Source organism: Elephantulus edwardii, unplaced genomic scaffold (genome assembly GCF_000299155.1).
Source record: "Elephantulus edwardii isolate Elephantulus edwardi_28Jun2011 unplaced genomic scaffold, EleEdw1.0 scaffold00110, whole genome shotgun sequence".
Classification (NCBI taxonomy): domain Eukaryota; kingdom Metazoa; phylum Chordata; class Mammalia; order Macroscelidea; family Macroscelididae; genus Elephantulus; species Elephantulus edwardii.
Window position 1 is genome coordinate 7,177,547 of NW_006399860.1, and position 14,379 is coordinate 7,191,925.

Here is a 14,379-nt window from a genome sequence, read left to right on the forward strand (position 1 = left end):
AGTTTCCATAAACTATAAAACTATTTTTTTTCTTTAAAAGTCACCGAAAGATTAGGAGAAACAGCTACAAACATATATTAATAATGGGAACATAGAATGTATGAAGCATGACATATGAAACTAGGAAAATGGGAAGTTGTAGAAAATGAAATGGAACCCATAAAGGTTAACATTCAGCATTAGTGAGTTCAGATGGATTGCCATTGGTCACTTTGAATCAGACAAATGATCTACTATGCTGGGAATGAAAAATTGAGAAAGAATGGTGTTGCAGTCATGGTTAAACACAATTTCAAGATCTATTTTGAGGTGCAATGTTGTGAATGATAGGATGCTACCCAAATGTGTACAAGAAAGACTTATTAGTATGACTTTTATTCAATTATATGTACCAATAACTAAAGACAAAGATAGGGGAATTGAGGCATTCCACCAATTTTTGAAGCCTGCAATTGATCAAACATGCAATCAAGATGCATTAGTAATAAGTAAAGTTAATTGGAAATTACGACAAATCAGGCTGGAGACAGAATTATTGATTTTTTTTTGCAAATGGATTACATGCATGGATATACATGATACAAAAGGCTAATAGATTATTCAAAACCAGTTAGAGGCTGGCTCTGAAACAAGCCAACAATTGCTCATGGATGAGTTCAAAGAAAGTTGAAGAAAATGGAAATAACTATACCAGAGCAAAAATATGATCATGAGTTTATTACACTTCATTAATAAAATATCTAAAGAAGAGCTTTACTGTATTGAACACTAATGACAGAAGACCACAGAAGTTGTGAGATGACAATAGAGAAATTAAATTTTAAGAAAGAAAAAAAATCAGGAAAGAAAGAAAATACCAAGTTATTTTACAGAAGAGACTATAAAACTTATTCTTGTTTGATTGCTCTTGTTAAGTGCCTTAGAGTCAATAAGACTCATAGTGACCACAAGAAACATAGATCTGAACCTTGCGATAATCCTGACACTCTTCACTATGCTCGAGCGTATTACTTTAGTTAACATGTGGATTCATCTTTTTGAAGAGCTTTCTCTCTTTTTCTGATCCTTTCTCAGCAGTACATATAATTTTTTTTTTAATGAGGACTGACCCCTCCTGACAATATAGCCAAAGAGTGTGAAATGAAACGTCGCCATCCTTGCCTCGAAGGTGTACCTTGCTTTCATTTCCTCCAAGACAGTCTTATTGTTCTTTTGGGAGTCTATAGGGGATAGTCAGTACTTTTTCCAACTCCACAATTCAGAGTCTACGGGGGATATTCAGTATTCTTCTCCAACACCATAATTCAAAGGCATATATTCTTTTCCTGTTAATCTTATTCATTGTTCAACTTCCAAATGCATATAGAGCAATTGGAAATACCATGGCTTGGAGCATCTTTAAACTGACATCCTTGCACTTTAACATTTAAAAGATGTTTTTGACAGCAGATTTTCCCAATGTCACACATCTTTTTAATTTAATTTTTTTTTTTTACTGGTGCTACCACAAATGTTGATCGTGGGTGCAAGTAAAGTGAACTTTCTAACAACTTCAGTCTTTTTTCCATCATGTTTTTGCCTATTAGCCCAATGATTAGGAGTATTTTTTTCTTGAAGCTGAGCTAAATTCAAATCTGTAGTCTTTTCCCCCTATTTTATATTGATTTGCTCATAAAGTTTGTGTGCATTGTGTTTTACACTGTTCTTCATTCATATTGTGCTTCATACAGTCATTTCCATTCATTATGTTTTATGAATCAATCATCATTGGATCTCGCCCATATTCTGCAGTGCTTCAAGTCTTTTTCACTTTCTGCAAGCAAGATAATGTCACCTGCATAACACAGGCTGATGAGTCTTCCTCCAATCTTGATGTCACATTCTTCATAACATATATCACCTACTTTCTGGAATGATTTGCTCAGCATGAAAATTGAATAAATGTGGAGAAAGAATACAACCTATCACATACTTTCCCTGATTTTAAATTGTGCAGTGTTCCCTTGTTCTATTTGGATAATTGCTTCTTCATTTATGTACAAGTTTTGCATGTTGTTGTTAATTGCAGTTGAGTCGAGCACAACTCATAGTGACCCTATGAACAAAAGGCCTGAAGCATTTCTATAACTATTGTCATTTATCAAAGTTCATAGAGTTTCCAGAGGTATATTATTTAGGAAGTGGATGCCACTTCTGATAAATATTATATACTTTAGAATTTTAACTCTTCTCAATACTATCCACAATTTGTTATGATTCACACAGTCAAATACATTTGCATAGTCAATAAAAGACAAGTAAAATATTTTCTGGTATTCTCCACTTCACTCAAGGTCCTTATGTCATCAACAATGATATCCAGCATACCAAAAAAGGGGAAGACATAATAAAGTAAGAGAGCTTTAAAGAATATTTCATGGAAAGCTATTGAAGAGAAAAATATTAATATTGACATGTGCAAAGACCTGCAATAAGAAAAGGAAAGAAAATGCTTTGCATTTTAACAAGCTGAAAATAGTAAAGTAATTAAAAATTCCAAGCCTTGAGTTTCAATATTATTCTATGGTCAATGTATTGAATGGTCCAGGAAGTATCTATGAATATATATAGATAGAAGAGTTATGAATATATAGCATATATATGTCTGTCTGTATATCTATCTATCTATCTCTATACCTATCTATATATATCTATATCTATGAATATACATAGAGAGATGATACAGTGACACTGCACCAAAAGAAATTAATTGATCAATGCAGAATCACTTTAGAAAGTAGCATATAATAAAGAATCAATGAAAGGGTTTAATAAAAGAAGGAAAAATTAAATAGCTTTGAAAATTAATAATTGAATGCAGTGAAGAGAAATAAGAATGTGATATTAAAAAAATCAATGGTAATGAAGGAGCAAGTCTGCATTATTCTGAAGGCATTGGAAGAAAATCAAAACCCAAGTATTCATGGAATACTATCTAAGACAATTCAACAAAGAGATGAAACTCTGGATGTACTCATTCACCTTTGTCAAGACATGGAAAGACAGTTAACAGACCAACCAGCTGGAAGAGATCCATTTCTTCTCATTCACAACAAAGGTGACACAACAGACTGTGGAAATAATTGAGCAATATTATTAATATTATAAGCAAGTAAGATCTTGCTAAAGATTTTTAAGAAATATCTGAAACTGTACATTGAAACTAACAGCCAGCAATTCAAAATGGATTTAGAAGAGGCTTTGGAATACAGATATCATTGCTAATGTCGGATGAATCTTGGCTTAAAGAATATAATACCAGAAAGATGTTTTTCATATTTTGTTGACTAATAAAGCATCTGACTTGTGGATTGTAATGCACTTTGGATTCCACTGAGAAGACCAATAATCTAGGAACACTTAATTGTATTAATAAAAAAGCCCTGTGCATGGACTGAGGGGTTGCCTGAACAGAATGAAGGAAACATTGTTTAAAATGAATAATGTTGTATGTCAGATAAATATTATTTCACCATACTTATTCAATATGCACATTAGCTGGATTATATGACGAAAAATGTGGCATCAGGATAGGAGGAACTATCATTGACCATAGCTGCACTATGACACAACTTTGTTCACTAAATATGAAGAGGACTGGAAGCACTTACTAAAGATGAAAGAGTGCAATTTCAACACAGATTACACCTCAACCTATAGAAGATCAAAATCCTTACAACTAGATGATTAGATAACATCATGATAAATGGAGAAAAGATTAAAATTGTCAAATGTTTCATTTTACTTAAATCCAAATTCAACATCCATGGAAGCAACAGTCAAGAAATCAAAAAGATGTATTGCATTGGAAGAAACTGCTGTTGAGGTACTCTTTAACTTGTTACAGAGCAAAAATGTCTAGTGCCTAAGGTGCAGAACACCCCAAGCCATGATAGTTTCATTTACTTCCCAAACTTCTGACATTTTGACAATAATAAGAAATATTGAAGAATAATTGATATCTTTTATTTGTGCTATTTGGGTAAAGTATTGCATATAACATGAACTGCCAAAAGTACCAACAAATCTGCCTTGTAACAAGTGCAGAGAGTGTTGCCCTTAAAAGCAAGTGTGGTTTCTCCTCAGCCTTGCCCCCATTTGTTGTTCTCTGGTCTGTTAAGTTTTGCTATTCTTACTTGCGTGAGATGATATCTCACAGTTGTTTTGATTTGCGTCTCTCTTAGAGCTAGGGATTTTGAACATTTCTTCATGTGTTTGTTCACCATCAGAATGTCTTCTTTGGTGAAGTGTCTGTTCATATCCTGTGCCAATTTTGCAACTGGGTTATTTACCTTTATCTTGTTGTGGTGCTCAAGTATTTTTAAATTCTAAATATAAGTCCCTTATCAGACGTGTCATTACCAAATACTTTTTCCCAGTCCGTGGCTTCCTTTTGTACCTGTTGGAGAAGTTTTTGAATGTGCATACGGACTTGTTTCTTAGAAGGTCTTATTCATCTGTTTTATCCTCTCCTGGATGTAGGTTTTTCAGAATGCTTGGAAGACTGTTTATGTTGTGGGTTATTGCTTCTAGAGTTCTTCCAAGCTTTTCTCTAATGAAATTTTTAGTCCTTGGTTTTAATCCTAGGTCTTTGATCCACTTTGAGTCGGTTTTTGTGTATGGAGTAAGGTGTGGATCTTGCTTGAGTTTGCTGCAGATAGTTTCCCAATTTTGCCAACACCATTTGTTAAGAAGGCTGTCGTTTCCCCATTTAACTAATTTAATCTTCCTTATTCACTGTTGGTGAGTGTGTAAAATGGTGCAGCCACTGTGTAAGGTTGTGTGGTGCTTTCTCAAAAAATTGCAAATAGAAATACCATTTGACTCAACAATTCCACTACTCGGAATATACCCTAAAGAAATCATAACTCCCACCCAAGCAGATATATGCACAGCCATGTTTATTGAGGCTTTGTTCACAGTAACAAAGAGCTAGAAACAATCCAAGTGCCCATCAACAAACGAATGGCTAGAGAAGCTGTGGTATATTCACACAATGGAATACGATGTAGCATTGAAAAACAAGGAACTCATGAAGTATGATACAAAATGGGTGACCCTGGAGGACATTATGCTGAGTGAAATATCTCAGTCACAAAAGAACAAATAGTGAGTCTGACATCAGAGTTGGGGAGAAACTAAGAGGGAATAAATAATGTATACTGCATTGAAAGAATGAGGGAGAGAACTGTTTAGAAGGAATAGAAGATTAAGTATTATTGTCATAACAAGAGTCCAAAATGAAAGCTGCATAGTGGAGTGGACTGGGGTGGAGGGGTTGTATAATGATCAATGATTTTATTTTATTTTTTTTCAAAGAGAAAAGTGAACTCGGGGGTGGAGTGAGCAGGGAGGAAAGTGTGCAATAATGAATGAATGGAAATGAAAAATCTCTGTAAACTTCCATTAAAATAAAATAAGCAAGTGTGGTAAGACTTTATCTAATAGCCTTTGGCATATTATGAGGAAGTTCTTGGAAACAGATATCATAGCAGGAAAGGTGAAGAATCAGAGGAGGAGATAAAGACCTGCAACAAGATAGATTGACACATTTGACTACAGCAGTGAATTTAAAAGCACAACAGAGATTGAAAAGAGCACAAAAGCAGGAAATGTGGTATAGATTGTAGGGGTTTGTGCTACTGTAGTTGTATTGCTAACTCAGAGAGGACACATCTATGGAAGTTTGAATCAACCAGTGGCTCCATGGGAGTAAGGTGGGAAATCTCCTTCCATATAATTTGCAACTGCTAAAAATTCCACTATGAGTTAATTCCAATTTGATGGCGAGGAATAAGAGTCTAGTCACAGTTGACTTGATGACATGTAACAACAAGAATGTCAATATATTAAAGATAGTAGGTCAGGACCATAGCTTATTTAAAAACACACTAATTTAAAAATAATCTATCTGAATAATAAAGCAGTAAGATATAAAAAAATATAGAAAATAAATCTTACCTGTACAGTCTGGTTTAGGGTCCCATTCCCCATTTATACAGGTTGTTTGTGTGTACCTTGAGCTTCCAACACACCTATACTTTATTATGGTGTTATGATCAAATCCATTCAAAGGATAAAATGGCCCTATTATATAGAACCTGGGTTTTTTACACTTTTTAACTTGGTCTGTTGCTGTAAAAAGGAAGACATGCAAACACATTAAAGAGAAGTAAGCATTTTCTTCACTAAAACACAAAAAGCATAAATTATATTATTAAATTTTGTCTACTAATTCTGGTCAAAAGTGTAGTTTTAGATGTTACTGCTATTTTTGAGGTTAAATACTCACTTTTCAAGAGCTTAGCAAAGATTGACTCAGCAAATCAGGGTAAATTCAAGGGAAAAAATGGCAAATTTCAGGGTATGCACTTCTAACAGGTCTTTTGCTTGTCTACAGAGTTTCCATTGTCTCCTTTTTCCATGATTATTAGTCATTATCAGGCCCTCTTTTAAAAGTATTGAATGATGACAGAAAGAAGGCTGGAATATATAATGGATGTTCTAGTATTTATCTAAGAAATTTTATTTTATATTGTTAGTGATTAGATATATTTGTCATCTCTGCAAAAAAAAAAATAGTACCATGAATATATACAACTCACAACCCCTTATAACAGACTCTAGCTCCTTCTGGGGGAAGAAGACATTTCCTCCCAATAGAACGACACAACTGTATAGTAATTACATATTTGTTGAGCCCAAGAGTTGGGAAACAGCTAAGATATCTGCCACAAGAAGTGGAAGAGTTGGATGATATCCCAAAATTAAGGAAAAAGGAGGGTCCTTCTGTGTAGTCTCCTCTAGATTCTTGAAGGAGAGGAAAAAGAGAGCAAGTTGGCCAGTAATTAAAACTGAAAATTAAGGTTGGTAAAATATTGATTGTTCTGAGATAGGGAAAAACTGACCCTTCAGAGGGTTTTCAGAAGCAGTGAATCATACAGAAGTTGATTTCCTGTCTTTCTCCTACAGAACAGGAGGAAGATTCAGACTGTATACCTTTGGGTTGACAACACAATTCCTTACCACTACGTCACAGTAAAATAAGTAGATTTTTCAAAATGGCTTTCCTAGTTATTACTTTGTTTTTAAAAACATGGCTGAGTGGGACTATGCATTATAATTATATGAATAAGCTGAACAACACCTGTGCCCTTAGACTAACAGTTGGATTTTTTAGACATTCCATTAAGTTTTCTCTGATTTCCAGACATCTTAGTGGCAAGACTTGTGGCAGCAAGACTTGAGGAAGACGGAAATCAGACCCTGGGGAAAGCCAGACCCTAGTGGTGATACTCTGGCGATGGTGGTGAAGAGACTGTGGCATTGTTGTGGAGAAACTGTGGTAAGGTATAACATGAGGCTTCTAGCATTTGTACTGACCACAGTTAAAGTTTTTGCTAATGTTTGAAGGAGAAACTGACTTATAACTGCTCTGAGAGTAAACTTTACTGGATGATTCAGGAAACCAGAGGCTTCTTGAATTTGTGTTGAAATTGGAGCCTGGACTAATGGAGAAATTGTGCCTTGGGACTACTGGGATTAATCTTGGGTTTGCATAGGGTAATATTCTTTGCCTCCTCCACTCTCCAACTTACTTCCCCAAAAAACGTAATTCTCAATACCACATCTATGAGTCAACGATGAATAAACGGACCTTTTATGTTGGTGTGGCTCTAGAGGCACCACGGGTTTAAGGCTTTATTATATTTCTGTTCTTGGACGGTGAGGGGCTGTGGTAGTCTCACTCTCACTGGCTCTTTCAAAGACAAGTTTATGGCCTTGTTGCCCCCATGTACCATTTTCAGTTCTTTAGGCAGCACCTTTGAGTGGAAATATGCAAACAGGAGGTATAGACTACTAAAGAGATGACTGATCTATCTCATCATCCTCTCAAGTTAAAACCAAGCAGATTCTATTGCAGACCAAAGAAATCCTATTGCCAGAAATAAAAACAAAAACAGACAGTGCAGTGAAGAGACATTTGGATCTGAGATTTTTGTGAGTCAGACCAAAACTTAGATGATAGTAGCAGCAACAGTGGAGGACCAGAGGCTAATGTGAGATAGAGCTAAGACAAATGGCAACACTCTTGAGTCAGTTTACAGGAAGACTTTGGTAGGGAAGACAACCTTAATGGGGAGGACTAAAGAGAGCTTTGTAACATTGGTCTAAAGCTTTGAGGCCTACAAGCACATCTGATAAATTGTTCTGAGTGAGGAATTGTATCTGGAAATTTTTTTTTAGAAAACACAATTCTAAAAGAATAATATCTCAGAAAATGTTTTCGTAGGACAAAATATTAATTTAAATATTTGCATATCTGAGAATATATATGAGTATTCAAAGAGTATTTCGTTCTAGAATTTTCAGATTATGGTAAAGAAAACAGTGAAAAATAATCCAAGAAAGAGTTTAAAACAAAATGAACTTTGAATTTTGTCTTGAAAGCAAATAAAAGCTTTGCATATGTTTTTTTCGAGAAGGACATTTCCGTAAAAGCAAAACAAACAAACGAAAAAAACCCTCAAACTCATTGCCAACATGTTGATTCTGGCTCATAGTGTCTCTGTCGGACAGAGAAGAGCCAAGACTACAATTTACATTGGCAGGTTGATTGCCTCATCTTTTTTTTTTTTTTTTCATGGAGTAGTTAGTAGTTCTGAATTGTCAACCTTTTGATTAGCAGCTAGCTGCCATAACTACAGCCCTACTGGATTCCTCAGTTAGAACAAAGCACCAGGAATGGTACAGAGATTTAGAAGAATAAGGCACATTTAGGAACTAAGGGAAACCAAACTCCTCAAGACTCAAACTCATTGCCACTGAAACAGAATGGACTCATAGCTGACCCTCCAGTGGATTTTCAGAGGCTGTAAATTGCTCAAGATATTGTCCTTCTTTCTCTCTTCAAACCACTGGTGGACTAGAACCTTCAGAGAGATGCTGCCTTTGGATTAGTAGGGCATTCCTTAAGGACCATGCAAGTCATTTCTACATGATTCCTTCACATGCTGAAAGTGGGTAATGGCAGAGTATCTGAAAAAATGCAATTCAGGATTTTCATAAAATAGCAGTTTCAAACTTTCCTGTTCACAATGTTTGAGGGTTTAGTACATTTAAAAAAATATTCTTTTGCCAAAGCAACTCTTTAACAGCTCATTATTAGTTGTTGCTGTTGGTGCAAGCCACATAGTTAACTGATTCATGGTGACCCCATGAACAAGGGATTTCACACTTTCCTTAGCTTGCTTCATGCTCATGATCTCTGCCATGCTCAAGTTCATTGTTGAAGACATCATGTCATTAATTTCATTGAGAGTCTTCCTCTCTTTCACTACCCTTCTGCCTTCCCCAGCATTACTTTTTTATTTTTTCTCAAGGATCAGTCCCTGCTGACAACAAGCCTGAAGAAACAAAGTAAACGTGAAACAATGATTCATCATCCTTGCCACTAAGGAACACTGGGGTTGCAATTCCTCCAAAATAGTTTGTTGTTCTTTTATCAATCCATGGTATACTCTTTGCCACTAAGAGGAAAAGAAAACAACAACAACAACAACAACAAAAATCCAAAACAGAAAACTCCCAAAACCCTCAATGCATTTCTTTTACCCTAAAAAGCTAGTTTACTGCTTTTCAGTCAGCTTGTAATATTGTGGAGGTTTATGTGTTGTTGGATGCTGGGACTGTCCTATCAGTATTTTAGATATCATTAGGGATACACATAATGCAGAATTTTTACTACAACTTCCAGAATAAGCCACACTAGGAAGAATGATCTGGATACCTACTTACAAAATTTTTTTTAAAATCTCTTAGGACTCACGGCTATTTGGTGGGATGACTCATAGTTAACCATTCATTTGGTTCCTGAAATGGTAAATAGCATGGAGATTGCCCATCTTGTTCCTACTATAGGACTACAGCGGACCATCTTCTAATATAATGTCGGAAGATACTTAAAATACACAGTGACCACAAAAATGGACTTAACACATCAACAGTCATGAAGGTGGCGCGAGGGCATGTAACATTTCCTTCTGTTACAAACAGTTTGTCAGCATCTAAGGAACTTTAGTGGCTTAGAGGGTAGGGAGTTGCACTATGAACCCAAAGGTGGATGGTTTGAATTCTCCATTCCTCAGGAGAAAGATGGGGGATTTCCTCTTATACAATTTATAACCTCTGAAAAGCCCACTAGGGAGTCAGCAAGGTGTGGGTTTCAACTCCACCAAAATGAATTTTACTTTTGTGCTCCTGTAAAGGTGCATTTCTAAGATTTTCTCCTTCTTCCTCCATGGCTTTTCATGACTCATATCAGAGCTAACCCAAGAACGCTAGGCGTACACCTAGGAGCTATGAATATACAGAAAGGGAGACTTTTAAAGAAATTTAATCAAATTCATACTTTCTGTGCTAAAGTAAGGAAGGCCAATTTCAAATCAGACTGCAAATGCTACCAATCCATGCTTATGGACATTAAGGACCCAGGCTCACTGTAGCAGTGTTAATGACAACCTGTCACCCATGACACCTAATTTCATGATGTGAACATCATTTGGCAACCAGTATATAGTGAGGTCATTTTTCTCACCAAACACAAAGACAGAAACACCAGCTACTTCACCACGTGGCTGAGGGTATTAAATTAATTAACAATAGTACAACATGCATACAAGGTGAACCCTATTGAGTGGGCACTGTGTCAGAGGTAAGCTTTGGCTTCTTCCAGAGCCTTTTCATCACTATCAGGATATCACCCTTTTTTCTTGTTAAAATAAATAATTTTATTGAAGTTTATGAGAATCAGTAAAATGCAGAAGAATACAATTAGACGAATTTCTTTTATTTTTCTATTTGTTTTCCCTCTTCCTTTCAAGTATGTACTCATGGAATTGTTTTATACTGAAAATATGTTTTATTCTACTGTTGCTTGGATCTCAATGAAAATTGACTTGAGATACATATTTTTTTCCAATTCCAGAAAAAGGTGAACCAGCAGAGTGTGGAAATTAGCAAGCAGCATTATTAATATCACACAGAAGCAAAATCCTGCTGAAGATTATCCAAAAATAACTGAAACAGTACATCTACAGAGAACTGTCAGATGTGCAGTCTGGGGTTAGAAGAGGTTGTGGCATGAGAGAAATTATTGCCAATATCAGATGGATCTTGACAGAAAGCAGAGAGTACCAGAGGAATGTCTATCTGTGTTTTATTGACTATACAAAGGCATTTGACTGTGTGGATCACAACAAATTGTAGATGAACTTGAGGAGAATGAGAATTCCAGAACACTTGATTTTGCTCATGCTTAACCTATACTCAAACCAGGAAGCAGTCCTCAGATCAGAGCAGGGAAACACTACATGGTTTAAAATCAGGAAAGGGATGCATTAGGGATGCGTCCTATCTCCATACCTTTTCAATCTTTATTCAGAACAGATAATTTGAGAGGCTGGGCTTTATGAGAAGGAATATGGCCTCAGGATTGGAGGAAGACTCATCAACAGCATGTTATGCAAATGACCCAATCTTGCTTGCTTAAAGTGAGGCAGACCTGAACTCCTTGCTGCAGGAGGTCAAGTACTGTAGTCTTCAATACAGATTGAAACGTAACATCAAGAAGACTAAGATTCTTACAACTGAACCAATTGAAAGCACCATGATAGATGGAGAAGAGATAGAGGTTGTTAACAATTACAGCTTGCTTGGATCCACAATTAACATTCTTGGCACCAGCAGTCAGGAAATCAAAAGAAGAATTGCACTGGGAAAATTTGCTGTCAGTGATCTCTCCAGAGTACTGAGTAGCAACAATGACTAAGGTGCACCTGATCTAGTCCATGATCTTCACAATTACTTGCTATGCATCAGAAAGCTGCACAATGACTAAAGACGACAGAAGAAGAATAGATGCCTTTGAGCTGTGGTGCTGGAGAAGAGTGTTGATCATACCAAAGACTACCAAGAAAACAAATATTTCTGTCTTAGAAAGGGTGAAATCAAGTTTCTCCTTGGGGCTAGGATTTTGAAGTTCCATCTAACATACTTTGGGCACATAGCTAGGATGGACTGGTTTTTGGAAAAGGGTATCATGGTCAGAAAGGTAGAAGGACACAGCAGGAGAGGAAAACCCTGGATGAGATGGATTGATACAGTGACTGGAGCAATGAAGGTAAAAGTGTCAGAGTCAGTGAGACTGGCTCAGGACAGGGTCACAGGAGACTTGATGGCACACAACAACAAAAACAACAACAACAATGCCATCACAAGACATTATAAATAAAAGGCCAACCAAATAAGTAAATGAAGTCTCTGCCTTGGGGAGTTTGCCACTAAGCATTGTTAATATTTTCCAGACATCAGAATGTTTTAATAACTAGTAACATTTTAAGTTGTTTTCTCAACATCTAATTCCTTTTTTCCATGGTAAGTCTTTCTGAATCTTTAACTTGCAATGTTCAGGAACTTTATAGACTTCGATGGAGTACAAAGCAAGGCCTGATAATCTACTTTTCATGCCCAGCCTTTGAAAACTTTATGGACCAGTTCTCAATTATGGTTCATTATGGACCATAATGAAGATGGTGCAGGACCAAGCGGGGTTTTGGTCCACTTACATATGAAATCACCGTGAGTTGGGGCTGACTTTGTGACAAATGACAAGATGTAGTATCTAAATAAAATATCTTTATTTCTAGAAAAATAAATTGAAAACAAGAAAATCATAAATATATTCTTACCAATACACTGAGGAAGCTGGGTCCATTGCCCATCAATGCAAGTAGTTACATTTTTTCCAATCATTGTATGTGTTTTCTTGCAACTCAACTCTATTGAATCTCCATGTTGATAGAGAGGTACAGAAGTCTGGACATAGCCGTTCTCCAGTTTAGGTATACTTCCACATGTTTTCACTTGTTCTGGGTGAATTGAATTTAAATATAAAGTTATCCTTAAAACAATAAAATCCATTAACATGTATATTTACATGTATGTGTAAAATAGATGTAACTTCTGTTTAAATATCTAATTACCAACACAAATGGGCAAAGTCGTCCATTCTCCATCCATGCACTGTATTTTTCTAGGCCCCTTCAACTGAAAATTATGATCACAATCATATTCCACTACTGCACTGTGTCCATATGCTTCTTTTCCTGTCTCTTTAAGTTTCCCATTGAGGAGTGGAGGAGGTGCACCACAAGCTTTTACTTGTTCTGCAGTAGAAAAACAGTTAAATTATGGTTTACGGTCTTATAGTTATGAATCTTGCAAAATGTGAAGTTGCTGTTTTGTTCTCCTTGGCATTAACGCTTTCTATGGTAAACTGCCAACCAAAAGGTCAGAAGTTCTAATCAATCCGCTTCTTCACAGGAGAATGATAGGCAGTCTATTCCAGTAAAGATTTATCGCCTTTGAAAATCTAATGGAAGTTCACTATGAGCTTCAATGGCAATGATGCTGAACCCTAATTTTTGATGTATGTTTTTTCTCACATATTAATTATTATAAATATCTTGAACAATCAATCAAAAAAAGCTTGCGTAGTGAATTCATATACAGAAAATTAGATATATGGATTATTAGCACTTTACCATATTTAGTTTGTTGTTATTTTTATGAAGTTATTTAATGTAAATTACAGACATCATGAAATTTCACTTCTATTCTCGAAAATGTATAGATTGTAACTAACCTGATACAAGGGATTAAATTGCTGATGTCAGATAGGCCTTGGCTGAAAGCAGATAATACAAGAAAGATGTTTTCTTGACTATGCAGTAGTGTGTGGATCATAACAGTTAATGGTTAACATTGAGAAAAATGGGAATCCCAGAACATCTTATTGTGCTTATGTGAAATCTATGCCTAGACCAAAAAATAGGTTTTGTAACACAGCAAGAAAATACTGTATGGTTTGCAATCAAGAAAAGGTGTGCATCACAATTCAATGGGTGGGTGGGGTGAAGGAAATGGGAAGGATCTTTCGTGAAAAACAATGTATTCAAGCTTTGTAAATAAATCAGAGTAATATTAAAAGAAGAAGTGTGCATCAGTGTTGCATCTGTATTCCATATCTATTCAATTTGTACATTGAGCAAACAGTGTGAAACTATGAAGAAGAATGTAGCATTAGGACTGAAGGAAGACTCATCAACAACCTGTATTATGCAGGTGATACATTTGGGCTTATTGAAAGTGAAGAGAACTTAGTTACTGTAGAAGATCAATCTAGATCTTAACATCAAGAAAACAAAAATTCTTACCACTGGAGCAATGTCTGTCATGATATCTAGAGAAAAGATTGAAGTTGTCTACAATTTCATTTTA

The 14,379-nt window shown here is 35.8% G+C and overlaps 1 protein-coding gene across 1 annotated transcript in view; it reads right to left on the minus strand.

Annotated features, from left to right (window-relative positions):
* CFHR5 (complement factor H-related 5) overlaps positions 1 to 14,379 on the minus strand; it is a 48,692-nt gene that overhangs the window by 11,019 nt on the left and 23,294 nt on the right. The window contains exons 4-5 of the mRNA XM_006892119.1: positions 13,083 to 13,265; positions 12,789 to 12,968 (exon numbers count right to left, since the gene is read on the minus strand). Coding sequence (XP_006892181.1) covers positions 12,789 to 12,968; positions 13,083 to 13,265 — 363 coding nt within the window. The remainder of the gene's footprint in view (positions 1 to 12,788; positions 12,969 to 13,082; positions 13,266 to 14,379) is intronic.